This window comes from Mirounga angustirostris, unplaced genomic scaffold (genome assembly GCF_029215605.1).
Source record: "Mirounga angustirostris isolate CCGP_5_RB_7025 unplaced genomic scaffold, mMirAng1.0.hap1 SCAF_4, whole genome shotgun sequence".
In the NCBI taxonomy this organism is placed as follows: Eukaryota; Metazoa; Chordata; class Mammalia; order Carnivora; family Phocidae; genus Mirounga; species Mirounga angustirostris.
Genome location: NW_026991712.1, coordinates 30558744 through 30580568, shown reverse-complemented (window position 1 = coordinate 30580568; position 21825 = coordinate 30558744). Strand labels below are relative to the sequence as shown.

The following is a 21825-nucleotide window of genomic DNA, read 5'->3' as shown; positions in this document are numbered from 1 at the left end:
TTAGTAGTTTTTTTTCCCCCTGATGATTCCATACTTCTATAGATATCTAATTTAAAATTTGTAAAACATTTATTTAAAATGAGATGAGGTTGCACAACTACATTATTTTCAATTTTATTTAAATCAAATAAAGCTGTGACTGATGTGAAGAACTGGCATAGAAACCACATGAATTTTGAGATAAAAATTTAAAGATGAAATCCTAATACCTAATTATCTTATCCTGAAATAATTAAATGTAAAAGATATACATTTTAAACAGTCACACACATGTAGGCATTACACAATGCACATAATGAAGTCATAAAACATTTTATACTGCTTTATTATAAATAATTGGAAACAATATTTCATTTTTCAAACCCAGATAACAAAATAGTAAATATCATGCTTTCATTTTTTTTTCATTATTTCATTTTATTTTTGTAATATGAGTTGGGAAGTACTATTTCTTATCAAAAGACTGGTAACAAAAATCTGTAGGAACACAAAAGAACAAAACACTCACTTTCATTCACTTAAAGGAAAACAATCGAGAAGGCTTTTAGAGGGAGGGGCTAAACAGTGCTATGAAGGAGTCACCAAGAACAGAAAGACTGTGTAATATCAGCAAATATCACTTGTAAGGCAAAATGGGGTTGTATACAAATCCATAAACATAAAGATGTGGTGGTAAATTTTAACAACATTTTCTTAAAAATGGAATAGCTGTATTCTCTCAAATGGAGGCAATCTGTATTGTTGCTTTGAAAAAAACTTATTTTTCTAAGAAAGGATATCTAATATATATTTCAGTTTTCATGTAGTAACTCACATTTTGATAAAAACGCTTCACTACTGTAACCTTGCACACTTAAAAGGCAGAAAGCCCTTTTTGACAAAATACTGTAGCAACTTCAAATTGCCACAAAAACCTGTGCCCCCAAATTCACTTAAAATAGATTATCCCATAGGAATATTTTCACTAAGAGAGTTATAGTAGCTAGCAGTCAGAACTTTTTAGGTGACTATGATTGATTTTCTTTTTGTGTATTTTCTTTATGTTTAATACAGAGTTTTGGCAGTTTCCTCCACTAAATAATTTTTTAAAAATCAGACATTGCCTACGAAAACAGAGCTTGAGAGAGACAAATGTGAAGAAATAATGTATTTCATAAAATAGTGTAGTAGATTTCTCTGAAAACTTGTGTTTATTTGCATCAATTAAGGACAATGTTGCATATTCCAGATTAAACAGCTATTAGGTTTGCCATGGAAATAAACATGCTATGTACAATGATATTTATAATTCTTCTTTTATTTTTATAGACTTCAAAGTGTATCTCTCATAGAAACTGGAACAGGGTGAATCTGGAAAGCATGTTTCAGTTAATTAGCAAAAATTAAATTAGCATGAAATAACAGAATGAAGAATTGAAATCATTATTTTGAAAGTAATGAGGTTACGCTTAAGGGTACAGTACGCAGGAAGATATTGTAAAATGAACCGTTCCAGCTTCCTTGGTTTTACTCCAACTTAATATACTTGAAAATACTGTTCTCATGTATAATATCAAAGGAAATATTAAATGCATGTATGTTATTTTAAGAGCTTGATGGTATATTTCACATTCTTTAAACTTTACTCATGCTATAAATATCTATCAGTCAGTTTTTAAAGTAAATGAAAACTGTCGCATGGGGGGATAATTTTTTATCTAATATGTCCATACTCGATTATGTCCATCTTTTTCCTGAAAACTATATCAAAAATCAGAGTAAGTGGAGCATGTTTCTACCTCATACTATTATTCTTCATGTACTACAATTCATTATGGTTTACCAAAATGGAATTTACATTTGAAGATGGGTTAACTGAAATCAATTAGTAAGTATGATTAAAGAGTTAGGCTTCTGGAATCCATTAACGCTTAACCAACTTAGAGGGCAATGCTTATTCTTCCTAAACTTTTATTAAAATTGTGCAACAGTATAAACTGGTTTTTAGTAGGTTTGCATAGAAATAACACCATTTCACTGGTGTGATACATCTTTTCCAAAGGATTATGGCAGGCCTGTTTGTATTCTTCATGTATATTCTTCTTTTTTTGTTGTTCATTTCCTCCTCCTCCTCCTTCTTCTCAGTTTTCACATGAAATAAACCGTATTTGTCATCTGGCGACCATAGTTCTAAAGTAAGATCCAGTAGCAGTTGGAAGCACAGTGAACCGAACAGTTTCTTCCCTTTTTAAAACATGATAGTGAGTGGCATTCTCCATAGTCAAGCCATATGAACACAGGAGACTCTTGTGAACTCAGAAGGTTCCAAATCCATTGTCAAGGACCTTGGTGACTTCACATAACTGCCACTTGTAGCTGGAAGGGAGACACTATCGTTTGCTTCAGAAGTGTTCCAGCAGTTTCTTGTCTGGTAGCTTCTTCAGATTTCTCTGTTGCTTTTATTACTGCTTCTGACATTATGCCTTCAAAAGTCCAAAGGTCGAATCATCATCGTTGTGGAACGTAAGGAGTAACTGGGCCCTTTGAAGTAGTGCCACTTTATCCCGTTCAGTTTTCCGTGGTTTTGTCCAGCAGTGTAGAACATTCCATTTAGATTGGAGGGGCCACAAGCATCAAACCACCAGCCTGAAAAATGAGTTAATAATGAAAGAGAAAAGGAGAAGAAACAATTAAAAGTAAATTGAACATGTGGAAACTAATGGCACTAACCATGGTGGACTTTATACTTTCTACGATCATTTGCAAATAGGAGGCATTCAATAAAAAGCTTCTTGGTGGTGGAAATGTCTTAAATGACATCCGATTTAGGCAATGTATGAACAGAGAGGAATGCTCCCATGGAAATCAAGTTTCAGTGTCACTCCATTGGGACTCATTTCCCACTGTAATGATGGAAAGCTTCTGGGATTCAAGATAAGATCAATTCAAACCTAGATTTATATGTAGGGCAAGTAAAATGCAGATACCCTTGGGCATTCCACCTTAAGCCCGTTGTTAGGAATAGAACAATTATTAGTGAAGAAGTTCAGAAGCTTAGAAAACTGACATCTAAATACAGTGAAAGAAATGTTTTCCATCTACTTCATAATTTTGCCAAGAACTGGTCCACAATTGCTTCTGAAATTAACTGGATACTGGGCAATGACTATGATGCACAAATTGAATTTGAATTACTGTGCTCTCCCTATATTTTATAGCAATATGGGAAGTGTTCATCAATAGTAGCCATATAGGTTCCTATATAGCAGAATTTTTTTCCTGTGACTGTTCAAGTTCTTTCAAAGCCTAGTAAAAAGAAAAACAACTTGATGAGTAACATGGAGACCCTATGCTTGCATAACTCTCTGTAAGGATAACTTAGTACTTTATTTTTTTAATGAATTAAGTTTCTTAGATTTTTAGATAAAACATACTACTTTTTCTCTGTCTCCTGAAGTAACACTACTGAAATCTTTAGGGAGAGATTTATGCCAGAGACATTCTGGCATATTTTTATTTGGATACAGTTGACCTCTTTTTGATTACAGAGTTATACCTAAGGGACTAATAGCTAAAGAAAGAGAAAGCTATACAACTGATGTTTAACTGTAACATGAGCATCATCTTGCAGAAACTAGAAAAAGTTAAATGGAGAAAAGCTAGTTCTCACTTTTCAATTTTGGAAGGTGAATACAGTAAGGTTATGTTTATAAAAGTCATACTAGAAGCACAGCAAGCTGTATTAATTACCAACTTATATTGGAAAACAATAAGGTATGTCTTGATGAATTTGGAGACTGTCTTCAATGCTGTTTTACGAACTGTATGCAAACAACATAGATGTTAATGCAGTCAAAACATGCCCTCAAAAAGGTTCTTGTTTGGCAAGGAAAGATGAACCATAAATTCTACATTTTTAAAAAGATTTTATTTATTTATTTGGGAGTGAGTGAGTGAGAGAGAGAGACAGAGAGAGAGAGCACAAGCCCACAAGCCGGGGGAGAGGCAGAGGGAGAGGGAGAAGCAGACTCCCTGCTGAGCCCAATGTGGGGCTCCATCTCAGGACCCTGGGATCATGACCTGAGCTGAAGGCAGAAGCTTAACCAATTGAACCAACCAGGCATCCCTCCACAATTTTTTCTTAAGATTAATTCCTTTAAATTCTTTTTGATAAGTATAACTAGTAAAAATGTTATTTATATTACAAAAAGCATTCTGACACTAGGGAATTTATTCACCCTAATGAGCCTTTCATAGTCTTTCAAATATCCACCATGATCTCTGAAGGAAATGCAGCTACTTTATTATTAGGAACTACTACAAATTGTAGAATGATCCTCCCAGTTACATTAGGCGTTCAAGGTAAAAGTGTGTGTTTTTGTTTGGTTTAGAGAAAGTCACAAGAGTTCTGGAAGACTGTGGGAAGGCAGAGGTCTGCTGCCAAAAGCAGCCTGGCAATAAAGGGAAATTTTCGATGAGATTAGCAAAGAGACAAGAAACAGTAGGGGCACGTGAGAGAATCCGATAAATTGATCTTGTGTATGTTTTCTAATGAGTAAAGTGGGGTAATATTTGTGGTATGGGGAAAGGCATTTTGGAGAAAGAAGACCATATGGCTGGTTCAGAGTTAACAAGAGAAATAGGAGCCTTAAGCTGAGAAAGTCTGAAGATTAAATCACATAGTCTTTTGTTCATAATCCTAAGAACAATGGTATGGCATGGTCTATCTCCAGGCCCATCTCCTGTACTTAGTGCTGTACCTAACAGAGTTTGCTTAACAAATGACTGGGGAGTGACTACAGGCTTATTGACAGATTGACTTCTTTTGACTGTTTCTCTGTGTAAAGTCTCAGTGGTCTAAAGTAGTTTAGTTTACTAAAAAATTCTATTTGATAGACACCCCAATATATAACATCCATGCTTATTGTGTTCATTCTTTCTTTCTTTATCCATTCAATATGTAATTATTGTGACTATTGTTACATAATACTCAATAAGACAGACCGGGGCCCTCCCTTCATGGAACTTACTTCCAATGTGAGAGGCAGACATAAAGTAAGCAATAAGTAAAATACTTACAAATCATGATTAAAAAAAAGAAAGAGAAGAATCAAGGAGCTAGGAAGGAGGATAACAGGGGACCTACCTGACTTTTCACATTCACAGAAGAAGCTGATATTCAATGAGTGCTGAAGGATGAGAGGGAGGCAGCTGTGTGAAGATGGGGAAAGACTCGTTTAAGCAGAGTATAGCACCTGCCCATACCATGAGGAAGAAAGAGAGCTTGACGTGCTTAGAAACTAGAAGAACATCAGGGTAGCTGGTACATTGTGAACAAGGGGGAAACTCTCAGGAAATGAAGGTAAAGAGTAGGCAGTCTTGGTACAAAGTTGAACAATGTTCACAGAAAACTTTAGAGTTTATCCGGTCTCCTTGTCCATCATCAGATGAACAAGCAAGACATTCTCTAGGAATAGGAACCAATATTTAACCAGGGGAACAAGATCTATCAGGGTGAATATTAATTAAATTTAGAGCCCTCATTCCATAACTATGGTCTGCCAAAGCCATCCTGAGCATCTGTGGCAGCATAATGTAGGGGAAAAAATCAATTAAGAGTCATTTCAACAAATACTAACCAACAGAAATAGAGGTTGGAGTTGAATAAAACAGAATTCCTGGCTTCAAAGAGTGCACAGTTTTGTGTAGGAGAGAGAGACAATAAACTGTTTCAAAATGAGATGATGGTTGTGAAACAGAGATGAACAAAATCTACGGAAATAGGCAGAAAGTCCTGTCAGTGGGTCTGCAAGGTTTTCTTATTTACCACCTGAGCTGTGTCCTGAAGACTTACGTGAGTTCATTGAACAGAATGAAATTCTGAACACAGTTTGTACTCTGAAAGAGCAGGAGAAAGTGTCTGCCCCTAGCAGCCTGCCTTGGCTGGACTGCCACTGGGTAAGGGGCTGGAGAACATCGGGCTAGCAAAATAAACAGGAGGGAGAACACAGAGGCTTTTGTTTTATGTTTAGAAATTTTCTTGTGGGCAATGGAGAGCCTGCAGTGCACCAGACAAGGAATTAGAAAACCTAGACTTTGATGCTGATTGCACCAATTAATAATCAAGACATCCTGAGCAGCAATAATAATAATTATTATTATAATATTTGATACTTATAAAATCATTCATATGCATCAGGAACTGTGCTACAATATTTATATGCATCCTCTCATTTCTTCCCCCAAACAATCTTAGTTGATGTGGCAGGTATTGTAATAAAGACACTGATGCTCAGGGAGTAAGGAGATTTTCCAAGGTCACACAGTCATTTGATTCCTCATTCTTATGATGTGGTTTATATTGTCTGATCAGCCATTTTCACAGCCTGGTTGTATAGATCAAATAAAATGACATACTGACTATTCAGACCAGTAAAATCTGAAATAAGTGTTTAGTGGAAGTTATTAGGAAATGGGATGGAAGATTTAGGGTGGGAACAACAAGGATTCGATCTTGGGGGGTGGGGGGCACTAATAATTTGGACCCAAATAAGTACAGTCGTACAATGTTTTCATTGTAAAGACAATGGCACTTAAGTACCTAATATGATTGGAACAACTGTCTTCAATGATTTGTTTTGACATCATGTGGAAATCAAAGACCTTAATGTGTTTGACTATCTTACATGCACACTATGGACAATCACAGAACACCTGATGATAATAAAGACTATGAATTAATATGGCACAACACAAAATGAAAGGGCGATTATTTCTCATGACAATTTTTGTTGTAGTGTTCTTTATAAAATACTCCAAACTTCAAGGTAGCAAAAACAGTTATTTGTGTGAAAGCAGGTATTCCATTTCCTCTGACACATGCAGTAAAACAACAAAGGAATTTCCACTTTCTACTTTTCTTTGGGAGGGAAAAAAAAAGCATGTCCAGCTCTTTTAAACATAAATCCTGAAAAGACAAGGTTTTAAAATATATTTATAGAAAGCAAAACTATAGCAGGGTCCTGGTTACTCATATGGACTCCTTGGCATTCACAGATGATCCTATGTGCTCATGGGTAATCAGTACATACATAAGTTTGCATGCAATGGAGGTGTTCTTGAACACACAGAGAGTATGCCTGGGGTTGCAGTTTCTCTCTGATAAGATACCAAATAGCTGAAGATATTATACATCCTCTACAATCTTGGGGAAATATTAACTCTGTACTTTGTTCTGTATGTGCCTATGAATAACAAATGAGCCACATGCTAAAGAAGTTAATCTAGGAAAAGCACTTTAACCGTAAAAGAACTCAGCGATGCAAGCAAAGGATGGAAGAAACCAGCAGCTTCCATCTGCTGTTGGGACAACTGATAAAATGTCTCAAATGTTTTAAGATTGGCAACTGCTAAGATGTATGTTGCCAAGCATTTTTCTTCATAACCTGTAACCTCATGTATATTTTAATAAGAAATCTGAGATGCATGTTTCTAATTCATTTACACTTAACTCATTAAAATTTAGTTTTGTACTAACTATCCCGGGCTACCCAGGCCTTTAAAAGTCATTCCAGTCCTTTATTTTTGAAGCAGAAAACTCACATTTTATCACCAATAAATAAAACTTTGCCCAGAAAGTAGGAATTTGATTCTAAACTTCGTACTCAGGAAGTTCAAATTTATTTGAAAATCAGGAAACCTAACTCTCAAATTCTTCTAATCCTAAACAAAATGTCCTTCAACACTTCCTTTCTAAGGTAAAAAGTGAAATGAAAAGATATATGTTTTTATGGATTTCTTTCATTTTCTGAGGCATGCATTATAATCAGCAATGTGCAAAACAACTTGCACAGAAAATTTACTTCTTTTCTTGCTAAGAATGAGGCTGAACAAAACTGACTAGTGCCACTGTTATCAGTGGGATCATTATGAAAAATTACCTCCTGAGTTCACATGTACAAAGTTGGCCAAATCCATAGCTAGCCTCAAGGAGCAGCTGCAAGGGTCTGATGTGCATGCGGGAGGCGAAAGACCTTTCTTAGAGGTCTGCACTCCCTCTGTCATCTCATACTATATCCCCTTCAGGCCAAGGACTTGGCTTTTTTTCCTTTCTCTTCTCTTTGTTCCAAAGATGAAAAAGTTGTTGATCCTGGCCAGGAATCTTGAATTCACTGAAAACCTTTAGGTATTCTCTTACTGTCTCTTCCCTCCCTTGCACTGCATTTCACTTTGAACAGTTAAGTGAGGAAATCCTTGCAAATGTGTGCTGCAAACAGTAAAACAGAGCTCACTGTTGTCTTTGAATGCCATTCATTTTATCAGAGGCAGTAGATAAAGTGGATAAAGTGATGGCTTCTCTGGAGGTTGTGTTCAAATCTTACCTGACGCTAATTCGGGGAACTTTGGCAAATTATCTAACTTTTCTGTACCTCAATTCTTTTTTTTTTTTTAAGATTTTATTTATTTATTTGACAGAGAGAGACAGAGCGAGAGAGGGAACACAAGCAGGGGGAGTGGGAGAGGGAGAAGCAGGCTCCCCGCAGAGCAGGGAGCCCGATGCGGGACTCGATCCCAGGACCCTGGGATCATGACCTGAGCCGAAGTCAGACGCTTAACGACTGAGCCACCCAGGCGCCCTTCTGTACCTCAATTCTTGCCAACAGCATTCTTGTGGTGCCAAATTCAAAGGGTCTTTAGAAATGTCATGTAAGTTATTAAATATAAATCATTTAGGATAATGCAAAAATGCCCGTGCGTACAACTGCAATAAAGATTTGCCGTAATATTATTAGAGTAAAATACCACACAATTAAGTGATTATTTCTCAGCCATTGTCAATTATTAACCTTTGGGGGCAGCCTTGTACTATAGGCCTATCAGTTCTGGGTCACTCTTTTTTTCCAAATTTACCTTTTGAAAGACATTGTCTGATATTCTTTGCTCTTTTTCCAATAAGTGAAAATGTTCTTCAGAAAATAGGAATGTAAACCTAAACTTTGTACTTAGCATGTTCATATTTGTTTGGAAGTCAGAAACCTAACGCTGAAATTTTTCCAGTTCTGGAGTTTAGTCTTCTGGGGTTTAGTTATTCTTAAAATTTAGTCCCAATCCTCATATTCATCATATTGTTTCATGTGTGTGCTTCCAAGTATATATATTCACACAACAGTCACATTCATACTCACATTGATTTACTTCAATGTCTTCTCACTGGTATCTTTTGTGATTTTGCAGTGCCCTTTCAGGGTCTGTGATAAAACAGTCATTCATGCAACCAGTATTTATTGAGCACATGCTATGTGCCAGCCACCATGCTTGGGCACTGAGGATATAGTAGTAGAGAGCACAAAGTCCTTGCAACATACATTTTTGAGGAATAGGCTTATGGATTATGTACTAAAAGTAATTGCTTTGAAATAAAGTAATGCAATGTATATTTCTGTGGTCAACCTTAAATTATCCATATGGATCTTTTCTCTCAACATTTTTGCCTTAAACTTTTGCCTGGGGAATGTGAGTTATTGGACAATGTTTAGTACGTCCTTCCTGGATTATTAAAAACTCTAAGATGATCATATTTTCCCAAAGATCCTGTCACTCAGCATCATTCACTAGTTGGAGAAGCTGCTAAGTTCTTTCATTTTCTTCGTCTTCTTCAAGATTCTATAGCAGGCCATATCAACCCTCTTCTGCAAGCATTTATCAACTCTCTGCTGTTAGCATCTGGTAAGTTGTAGGGTGTACTAAGAAATTTATGTGTATGGCTTTATCCTGTCTTTTAGGGCTGAACTGAGAAATATCCTTTGTTAGCTTTAGCAAAGTCTTGTCTGTCGGCTGACATAGTTTATGCGTGGGAAAAGAGATCGAAGTTTCTACCACAACAGATTCTTTTTGCAGAAGGTTAGGTCACATTTTTACATGGCTTTTATATTATACACTAAATGTGGAAATTGTGTTGAAAGAAAAGTAAGGTAAGGAAAGGAATGTAAAATAATACCATGTTTTGTTTTGTTTTGCCAACAACCTTTAGTAATTGTAGTTTCTAACAGACTTTTAGAAATACTTATTTGAAGAATGCTAATTTAGTACCAAAGACCATGTTTTCTTTGAATGTAACATTCACTTTGAATGTGAGAATCTAAAAGTTGTTCATTGTCAGTATTATGGAGTCAGAGGTTTTTTGCATATTTGTTTTAATAGACAATAAACCCATATTAACAAAAGCACGCATTGAATGAGATTGCATTTTCATTTTCTTAATGTTAAATAGTAGATAAAACTTTTATGTTTAAAAGAAACCGATTCCTTTCTTTGGGCTCAGGAGGGCATAACAGGAACTGTCCTACAGGATTAAAAATACTTCCTGTAATCATCTCTTAACTTTGTCCCTCCCACTACTGAAGTATACAGATTTTTCATAATATCCTTCATATAGGGGGAAACCTAAGGAGAAAACTTACAAATTTTCCTAAGGTCAGTGGCATCACAGAGCAAAGACATTTCTGGCTTATAAATCTGTGCTGACAAATTACCTCTATTCAATGATTAATTAAAGGGCAGTTGTATAGAAGATGTATGTGGCAATTTTGACCTTGAAATATATAATCTTTGGTCTCAGAAGAAATATATAACAAAACATGAAAATTATTCAATATTTAAACTGGATGGAAAAATTGCTGGCTTTCTGGTAAGGTAGGAATAAGTACATATACTTCTGGGAAAGGAAATGTAAAACGTACCTATTTCTATTGATGCAAATGTGCTTTCTCAGCCCCCTACACCTCCTTTCCACTCTACAATGTACTATGAATTACATCTCATGCACTGAAAAATAATATTACTTGTTTTCCCCTACGTTAGCCACAATAAATACACAGAAAACAGAATTGTAGAGCCAGAAGAAAATGTGACAGACATTCTTATCTAGACCTACAACTGCAGGAACATGTGTAAATAAGCTCTTTTAGATAAAACAGCTTTATATTCTCTTCTTGAAGATGTCCACAACTATAAATGCACAATCCTCCTGGCAGCATTTGATCCCTGGAGACTCCTTCTAAAGTCACTTCCCCATCCTCCAATAACTCCATCACATGTTATATTTTGTCTCCAAAACTGGTTATGATATGAAATTGTGTTATTTATTTTTTATTCTTTTGTTGATGGTCTCTCTCAATAGATGCAAGTTATATTCTGTCTTGCTCATTTCTCTAAGAATAGTTGATGCTTAATAGTTACTTATTAAAAATATGTTACATTGATAGAAGGAAGTTAAGGAATTAGGATATTAGGTAAGAAGAAAGAAAGATCAAAATAATATTTTGACCTTATGCCTAGCTGAAATACCTTCTGCTTTCAATTAAGCTCATCTCCTGTTGTTCAGTCTTTGACAGATAAGGGTGGCAACAATACCACATTCTCCAACCAAAATTCCCCCAGGTACTTGCGCAAAACTATTTAGGACAGTTAGCAGGCACTCAATCTTACTTTACCCTTAGTTTCTTTGAGAAGAAACAAAGGAGAAAAATATATAAATAAACAAGATAAAACAAAGCTTTAATTGATGATGACAGAAAGCTGTGAATTATTAGTTTCACAGAGTATGAAATCTTATTGCTTAAAAGAAACTATTTTAAACAGGCAGCAAGTTCAAATGCAAATTTAAAAAAAAAAGAAAGGAAAAATCATTAGATGAAGAAAATGGTTCTAAGGGAAAATATGACAGAATAAGTATGGGTGGTGGGGAGTAGCTAAGTAGGATATAAGTTCCAGGCAATACTCAAGTTACCTGGACTGTCACTGACATTCATCCTTATGTTCTCCAGTTCTTAGCTATCTAAATTCCACATTTTAGCTTTGCAGAGTGAAGAGATTTGCAAGGCCTGGATTCTTTCAGAAGGATATTTGATAGGGTAATGGCGTTTATTACAAAAACACATTGACTTAGACTATTCCAGCCCAAGCAATAAGTGGAAATTTTCTCTCCCCAACATATGTATTTATTGGTGAGTAAGAAGCAGGTCCAAAAATGATTATGGATGAAAGAACATGACAAAGTTCAATCATCTGAAGCAGAAATAAGATCATAAATCTGAACAATGAAGTTTTCTCATCAACAACCAAGAGGTTGTTGCTTTGCTTTGTTCTATATTTTATTATGACAGAAATATGAACATATTGGAATGCTCTTCTAAGGCAACATTTGAAAGATTTTACTGTTGGTCTTTCATGAATTGCATTTATTTGGTAAGAAAAATTATCTGTAAAAATAGATGTGGAGAAATTGAAGCATATTTCAATATTAAAATGAGCAAGAACCTAGACAATCAAAATCCTTTTGTCTCTGTATAAATTTGCTGACAATCCCATTTATGGGATCAGGGAAGTAATGAGAAGAATTTTCTTTCAGGAAAAAAGTTTAAAACCTAACCTATGGGTACCATTTTTGGAAAACATTCTAAATTTGTAACAACTGTGTTGCAGAGAGGGGGTCATAAAGTTACATATAGAGGACTTTTACCTATTTGATTAGGTTGTATGTGATGTCAAAATACCATTTTTAAGTATAGGGAGAAGGATATGATAGAAGAAGAGTCATAACAGATTGGCTTTGTTAATGCTAGGGCTGGTCTCATGTTGAAAAGATATTGATGTAAGTGTGGTGGTCAATGGGAAGTGATTTGGTGGTGGTAAAAATGGAGGACATGGGGATGGGGATGAAGGTGGAAAGATTTCTTCAAAATCACCTCTCCATATTCTTCTATGCTCTGTTAACTGACGAGAGAATGTCAACCTAATGATACATTTCATTGGCTTCAAAATTTGAAAGTGATTTCAAGGGTTACAAGATGGTTACTCATTCATTCATGCACCATATTTTTAATTGAGTTCCTATGTGCTGCATCTACTGGGCTAGATGTTAAATACAAAATGGTGAGCATTAATTTGCTTTTATTTTCCTTATGTACAAAGTGGAGATTAGAGTTTCTCTCCCTGCTTATCTCACAGAACTTTTTGGAGCTTGAGTAAGATAGTATGACCTATGCAATAACATATAAAAATACATAATAATAATGGTAGTAATATCATATTTGGGAAGGAAAATACTTCAATTTTTCCTTCCTGCCATGAAAACATGTTCTGTTGTAGATTAATACAGAAGGAGAATCAGAACAGCTGATGGGGCAGGGAGTGATTGCTATTCCATTAAGAGAGGGAAAAAACTCTGAAACTGTGAGAGCAGAAACACTGGAAAGAAAGTTACCTTTACAATTTTGTTTGGTGCCAACTCCTTCCTTGCCAGAGCCTATAATGTACTTGAGCTACACTGCTTGCCATTGGGTTTTAGCTTAGTGTTTCTCAAACCCCAGTTAGTCGTGTATCAACTTCACAGATTTTTCCTATTATCCATTTATAACATTATTAATATTTAATTAATATTTTTCTTTAAATCAGTAATGTGTTATATATAAAATATTGTGAATACTTTAAAAATGCAAAGATTATATAATTCCTTTAAAGACCAGTACCGCTTACTATAATAAAAGGTAGATATAAAACCCAATAAAATTAAAACAAAATCACTTTATTTAATTCTAGGTAGGTTCCATTGTCTAACCAAGGCCCTGAGCCTGAGGCCAAAGAGTTTGCTCCTTCTTCACTATGAAGGTTATTGAGTGATTATTGAGTAAGTGCTGAAGAAGTGTTACAGATATGCTAGCACCAAACTGAGAACTTCTCTTTGACACAATCAGAAAGCTGGAAAGATACTAAAAAGTTCAAAGAGGATTAACTTTCTTACTCAGTGATACAATATTATTTAATGGAATTTCTTATACTAGCTCAAATGCCTTGCAGAAGTCAATACCATATAATGCAAAGCCCTGGTGTAGCTGGTCTTTAGATCTTTAGATCTAACTATATCTAACTATACCTCTTTATTCTTCTTATTCCATTTCAACAGAATGACCAATGAACTCTACTACACAGTTGCAAAACACTTTCTAAGGAGGATTCCCCCTCCACCCCGAGGCTGAATTCCCAAATTGTTGTTCATTCCACAATGTGTATCATTATGATTACTTAAAGGGCAGAATAACTAGCACTTCAAGAAGCTAAAGAATGTATTCAGAATTAAGCCTAGCGTGCACCTTTTATAGACACTGTGGGGAGAGGCAAACTTATAAATATGCTAGCAACATCTTGCACAAGAACACATGGTAGATTAGTGGGCAGAACAAAATGATCTCTAGGGACTTGCTCTTAAGTTTCCTGACCAGAAGATCACAGTCCTTTCTCACAGATAAGAAAATTCAAGCCTCAAACCAATGAAACATAACTTAGAGAATGGCCCCATAGGACTTACCTCCTGTTAGCATGAGGGCACATTTGCACATACAGTTGTCATTATCTGCATCTTTAGTGCTGAAATCAGCACCATGTAAGATCAGGCTGCTCTGTTTTCCTGCTGTCCCAGTGTGACCCTTTAAATACAACCTGAAGTTTAAAAAAAAAAATGAAAAGATAAGCCATTTAACAGAATAACAGAACCCAGAAGACCAGTTTGTTGAATGTTTGCCTTTTTCATCATTTTCTCCCTTCTTTGTACTCAGCCCTTCTAACAAACTAGTATAAGATCCAAGCTAGAAAGAAAGAAAGAAAGAAAGAAAGAAAGAAAGAAAGAAAGAAAGAAAGAAAGAAAGAAAGAAAGATGGATGGAAGGTAGGAAGGAAGGAAGGAAGGAAGGAAGGAAGGAAGGAAGAAAGAAAGAAAGAAAGAAAGAAAGAAAGAAAGAAAGAAAGAAAGAAAGAAAGAAAGAGAAAGAAAGAAAGAAAGAAAGAAAAAGAAAGAAAGAAAAGAAAAGACTAAACCACAATAAAATTCTCTATGGCTTGTATGCTTGGTGTTTATTTCACAATGCATATTCAAACTCATATAGTTCTCTGATAGTGCATGATCTACAAAAGGAAAATAGGTTTATTTTATTACCACAAGTATTAATCTCCAAAGAAAAAATGCCTTGTAGAGTGTCATTACAGCATATAATTATGTTAATATTGAATAGTAATGATGTGATAAACATTATTCTTAATAGCAATACTAATAATAATTCTCATTGATTGAGGACTTGCTCTGTGCCACTCTGCTAAATGCTTTCCAGTTATTATTTAATTTAATTTTATATTAAATTTGTGATCTAGGCATCAATATACTAATTTTTTATGCTAAGATTTAGAGAAGATAAATAAGCTGGAATTTGGCTGTGTTTGACTTTAAAATTCAAGTTCTTAATCATTATACATTCTCTGAACAAATATTTGTTGAGCACATACTATATAACAGAAATTGTTCTAAGTACTTAAGCTACATCAAAGGGCCATGCCCATAAGGAGCTTACATTCTAGTAGTATCCCTAAAATTAAGTTCAAAATGCCAACTGTTTAACCTCAAATATGGCATTCTTCAAAGAACCTAACCTACTTTACTCTCTAGAAACATTTCTTATATGAAATTTACATAAACCTAGATCAGGGGCTCTCCAACAGTTGCACATATAGATAATCATCTGGTTATTTGTGGAAAAGGCCTTTTCACTAGGCGTAGGAATTTATATTCTCAATTAGTATCTCATATTACTCTTTGCAGATTGAAGAATTCTGGTCTAGAATTTAAAAACTAGTGGACAAATCACCATCAATGCCTAATGTAGTTCACTGATGTCCGGTCATTTCCTACTGATCCTATACTTTGTTTCCATATCCACCTGGGTACTTTGAACAAATGCAAACTTGCTTAGGTCCTTCAGCAGTTCCTTGGGGGTCAGAATAACTAAACTAAGCTTGTCAGAAGTGTCACTCTGATACAAGGTCTTCTCTGGTTGAGACTCTACCTTTCTTTCTAATTCTACCTAATATGGTTCATCTGTTCTCATTTATCAAAATCATCTAGCTATATTCCTTTCATATCCATGTATATTACCACTTCTGTACCTGAGTCTTATTTATGAATCTTATCCACCCACAAAATAGTTAATATCTTTGTATGAGGGAGACACTACTAGGACCTGGGCCAGCTCTGAACAAATTTTACATTATTATTAAATAGAAATAATACAGGTCAATTAATATTTGGATTTTTATTTTTTCACGTATATATTTGACTTGTGTTTGTACCTAAGTATATGTAAAGGTCCCCCTATTATTTTGTAAAGTTGATATTAGTTTTAGCAAATAACAGTACTATTGTATGCTTGTGCCAAAACATTTTACAGATATTCTGCAGAGATTTTTTAGTCAGAACAAAATATACAATTAAGCCCTACTCAGGTTTTGTTGTTTTCAATGATTAATAGAACCTGTGGTTAACGGTAAGTTGAAGGCAGCTTCTAAAGCTAAATTATCATACACAAGCTTGTATTTCAAAACTCTGAGAGGCAGGCTAAAAGTCACCAGTGATAGAGGATTGTCGAATTTTTGAAGCGTGGATTTACATTTCAGGTTGCAGGCAGCCCACGGGTGGGTGGGTTTCATCAGGGGAGAGAAAGATGAGAGGTCACCAATGGGAGCCTGGGACATGTTACCTGGGTGAATTTACAACCTTCCAGATTTGATCACTTTCTCAGCCTTTCAGAGATAGACACATAGTCACAAAGCTAAGGGAGACTTTTTGTAAGTTCTCCATTTACATTCAAAACTGGGACATTGTGGGGTCCAGGATCATGGTCTTATTAGAGAGAGTTTCACACAGAAAGCCAAGTTATAATTGGAAAGTTGCTTGTTTGGCGAACACAGAATCAGTTGGGGGAAGATGAATGATTCAAAAATTAAATAGCTGTGACTCTGCAGGCTTGAAATCTCCTGCTCCACTGGGACTGGCTGAGGTTAGCCCACAGGTGCTCTTGGATGAGCCATGCTAATTCCATCTCTGATTTTTGGCTTCTCTATGATTTGTGATGACTTTCCTTCTTTTTTTCAAAAGGTAAGTCAATACCATTATCCCTGTAAGTAGCTTTAAGCTCACTGATGGGGATAGAGATTCCAGAACACAATGTTTTCTACACCTTCATTTTCAGGTAATTCAGCACAAATGTTCAGTTGATATTACATGAGTGACTGCTATGTGCTGGATATATTTCATACTTTTATCCTTTCACAAGAGGGTTATATTTTAAGACTTATAGTTTATAATGGTTTCTTTGTGTTACCATGGCAATTGGAATGCCCAATTATAAATTTAGGAAGTAGAGAAAAGCAAAAAGAAGAAAATAAAAAGCAACCCAAATCTCATCTCTGAATATAACTATTCTTGGTGTCATGGTTTATATGCATTTAGTCTTGTCCTTGTTTTCCCCCCTCCAAATTGAAAATATTATCTAATATTATCTATTTTTAAGTATATATGTAATATCTGATCATATTCTTATAAAAATTTTGAACAATGCACATAAAGTTGCCCACAGACCTATCTCATCTCTTTAGAAGTAATCATTTACATTGTTTTGCATCTCTCAAAACAGTTTGTCTTCATGTATAAATACAAATGAAAATAAAATCATACTCTACAGATTTCTTTATACCATGCTTCCATACATAATTGTATGACCATTTTTTTCATGCCATTTCTTATTCTTCTCCGACATCATTTGGAAGCTATTGTATGACTATCCCCAAAATTGTTACAAGTTTAAGGGTGCCTTCATATATCTCCAAGTATGTATGGAAGCATGTAGAAAGAAGTGTAGCATAAACATCAACAATGTCTTTTCCTGACCTTTACCTCTATGGACTTCATTATTGCTATAGGTTAGAGTCTGTAAGTAAAAAGAGACATTTTTCCAGATCCTTTTAATCAACATTAGAAGGTAAGTCTTCTAGTTCTGGCAGCTCTTCTCTGGATTATTACAGAAGCCTAACAACTAGTCTCACTGCCTTGAGTCTTGCTCCTTCCCCCTTGCCCTAAAATCCATGCTCCAAGTGGCTCATTCAAAAACCTGTATCTCATTATTCCTCCACTCTGGTTAAAATCCCTCAGCTGTTCTCCCAGCACATGAGAGATAAAGCCCAAATTCCTTATTGTGGTTTACAAGGACTTTGAAGATCTTGCCCTCCTCTACTTTTCCCACACCACCCAACCCCCCACACCTCTCATCGCTTATTTCCTGTCCATGTATATAATACTCCAGGCTTATCAATTACTTGTTCCCTCAAAGCAATACACTCTCATTTCTCTATATATCTGCATGTGCTGTCCCCATTCCTAGAAGGCCCATTGTGCAATATATACATATATTAAACCACTGTGTTGTTAATTATATCTCAATGAAAAAGAAAAAAGTAGAAAAGACCAATATTTAGAGGATTTTCACTGTACAAGACTGAGTAGAACTTGTAATTTACATATAGTAGTATTCATTTCCCCTGAGTCTATATCCTCAGTGTGTCACAGGGGAGCTGATTATGCTCTTCTAGGGAAGAGGCACCCATGGACAGTCATTTTCTTACACTGGGAAATAGAGATGGTGCATAAAAAATAATTTTTCTCACCACTATTTTAAGAAATTTATAAATGAGGACAACTATGCTTCTGTGGAATCCCACAAGGATTTTGGGAGCAACTGTGTAGTCAAGGATAGGTCATCTGAACAGTTAAGGGGCTCATTCTTTCTTAGCAGCTATTTAGCTAGTACAGAGGAGCAATTATTGACCCAAAGCCAACAATTCTAGCTGGTTATTTGATAAAGGCAAACTAAGAGCTGGCCATTCACTTATGCCAAGTATTTTTTCTAATTAGATAAGATTTATTTGAATTGAGGCTCAAATGGAATATTTAGGTGGTTCTTTTAAACAGTGGTTCTGGCTAATCTCTAATGCCTTTATTTTAATTAATTATCTATGGCTTTCTCCGTTCTGCTAATGGAACTTCACTTTACAAAAGAAAAGTCGATATACAGAAGGGTGAAAGTTGGCCTTGCATCTGAATATGGTGAAAGAAAATTTAAAGTGTGAGTCATTAGAGAGAATACTTCCATAAAATAACACCATGGGAATCCTGGACATCTATTTCTTTTGTTCAGCCAGTATAGATGTGGCTTGCATGAAGGATGATGTGTTAGGAGATAAAAACCAAACGTTATTCCAGAGTAAAGCATTTGGCTTAGGGACAGAAATATAGAAGATTTAAAAAAAAAAAGAAAGAAAGAAAGAAAAAAACAAACAAAAAACCCCCTAAATAAGACAAAAACTCCAAAGAAGATGTGATCAAAAAGGCAGCCACAAAGTAAAATCATGGTATTCATCCTTTTAAACCCATTTTTCCTAATTAATGAGGATAAAAACCCCACATTTCTTACATGATTTGGTCATTGGCTGTAAAGAATGTCAGCCATTATGATTTTTTCAATTAGCATCTTTAGGAAAAATGAAACAGATAAGTGCATGTTGAAATTGGTCATGATTCCCTAGTCATCCTCAATGAAAATACAGTTATGCCTTTTCTTTCATTTAAAGAAATTCATATAACCAGAAAGGCTAAATCACATTTCTTAATAAATGTAGGGCAATCGTGAGTTTTATTATGAAAGAACAGGCTTCAAAATATACCTATGAATCATCACAGTGATTCTGTAGCTTCTCTAAAATAGGCAGTCCAGGGTCATGAGTCTGGTTTTTCATTAGTTTTGTCTCCTTAAGAGACTGCCATACTTCCTACCATTTTTACATCTTTACTGTATTCAGGGAAGCAAGAGTCTCTTTCATTACCCAAGGCAGTGGGAGTTGTATGTATGACAAATTGAAGTTTGGCCTTGACTCTTTTAAACAGTAGAAAGACTCAGATATCTGAACTTTAAGGTCTTTCAGACTGACAAGCTGAGGAGATCTCCTGCAGCAGCTTTCCATTCTGGCTCTGAGCTCTCTCCCTGCCGCCATATGGAACTAGTTTGTCTTTCTCACAATCAATTGAAGAAAATACAAAATGACCCCCATGGTTTTCTTTCAAAGCCTGGTAGCAATGACTCAATCTGACAGAGTTTCCCCACACGGCTGTCTCTTGGTTGCTACTGCTCAGGGTTGACTCTGCTCTAACCACCCTCCCTTCTTTACCAAAAGAGCTGGGCACCATCAGCAAAGACGGCTAGCAGAACATGTCTTTTAGAACTGAGTTTAAATGATACAGGTGGCATCTTCTGCTGAAAACAAAGACAATTTTCTTTTGTCAAACCACATATAGAAAAAAGAGTGTTTTAGACTTTTAGCAAAACTAAGCATTTGTTTGGTGCTATAAAGGCATCATTGGGAAGTATACAAATAATTAGTATTGTTGGAAAGAGGGTAAGAGAAAAATTCAGGAGATGCTAAACTGCTCAAAAAATTTATCGGAAGAGGTTAGCTTTGGAGGCTGTGGAGGACATGGACTTTTGGAGAGGGACAAAGAGGATATTTTCAGTAGAAGAGTTGTGAAATCCATAGCATAATTAAGTTTTGAGGTTATCTAACATAAAAAAAAAAAAGCAGATAAGAAAGAAAAAGGTTTCCATCAGTCATTTGAATGTTCTGGGAATGTCAAGTGAAAAGGCAGGCAATGAACTTATTTTGATACTGGGCATTTAAGACAGATTTTTAGTTCTTTTATTGTATTAGTATTTGAAGCTGAAATTCTTTACATTTAAAATGTCCTGTTTGTTAAGTATGCAGAGTTCTGGTGGAAATTACTAAGACTGGAAGCCTTGAGATAAAGGAAAGAATATAAATTTATGTTAGGGGAAACTTCAGTCCTATATTGGACTTTGCTAATACAGTAAAATTATCTTTAGCTAAATAATATTTTCTATTTTTTTTTCAGAGTAACATCTTTGATGCAAACATTTTATTCTCTCTAGTTCAGGATTGTCCAAGTGTATCTTGTTCTTTCAAATGAATAGAGCTTTACTGATTTGGTCCCTTTCTCCCTCTCTTCACAAGTCCAAAATGAACCATCTTTCAAGGCAAGCCCAAATGTTACACAGGAAGCCTCCTCTCCTTTCTCCTCTAACTTGTCATTGCACAGATAAATTGCTTCTCTTGTGGCACATCTCAGTTTTCCTATTATTATTTATGTATGTATTATTATTTATATATGTGCTTTTCTTATTATTATTTATATATGTGCTTTTCTTTCCTTAGCATATTGTCAGCTCCTAATAAGTATTCATATCTCAGTCATCTTTGTAAACTCCATATATCATATACCTAACAGACATTCAATAAATATTGAGTCAATTATGAAATAAGAGTTAAAATTGTTCAGAATTTAAGTTTTACTCATTTCAAGAGATGGCTTATACGTAGTACCATTTTAACTCTATCAGTATGTTTTACAATTCAAGCCCCATGGACATTAATTTTCTGATTTGAAATCAGAAAGGTCTACCTTATTTTGAACCCAGATGCCTGAATAATGGTCTTTTATTTCAAATGTTTATTCTTATAAATTAAAATTCCAATCTTTTGAGAATCCTATGCTTCTCTTGCCATATATCAGGGTACTTTATTGGCTGAATCCAGCATGTGATCTTTTTTCCCTTTCTTTATCCATAATTGATACTGGGAAAAATCCTTGAAAAGATCACCCAAGGCAACTCATCCTGTAATTCCCATCCTTCCTCCCCAAAAGTTTCTTCATCACGTTCAATCTTCCTGAATTGGTGTCATTTGTTCTCAGATGGAATTGGATCATTGAGGAATCAGCAGAATTTCTGTATATTAAACTAGCCATTATGCTAAGAAGGAGTGCATTATCTTATTTGCTTTTTAAGCCTCAGATGCCCTGAGGTAGATATGTTATTCATTTTTGAACATGTTTAGTGGATGA

At 35.2% G+C, this 21825-nt stretch overlaps 1 protein-coding gene across 5 annotated transcripts in view; it reads right to left on the bottom strand.

Annotated features, from left to right (window-relative positions):
• Positions 1–296: 296 nt before the first annotated feature.
• Positions 297–21825, bottom strand: part of ANGPT1 (angiopoietin 1) — a 245663-nt gene continuing 224134 nt past the window's right edge. For 4 of the 5 annotated variants that reach the window (XM_045896050.3, XM_045896051.3, XM_045896054.3 and 1 more), the window contains 2 exons: positions 14345–14475; positions 297–2625 (listed from right to left, as the gene is read on the bottom strand). In XM_045896050.3, coding sequence (XP_045752006.1) covers positions 2465–2625; positions 14345–14475 — 292 coding nt within the window. In that variant the 3' untranslated portion in view covers positions 297–2464. Of the gene's footprint in view, positions 2626–5105; positions 5191–14344; positions 14476–21825 lie in introns of those variants that run through there. The other variant, XM_045896052.3, reaches the window with a different exon arrangement.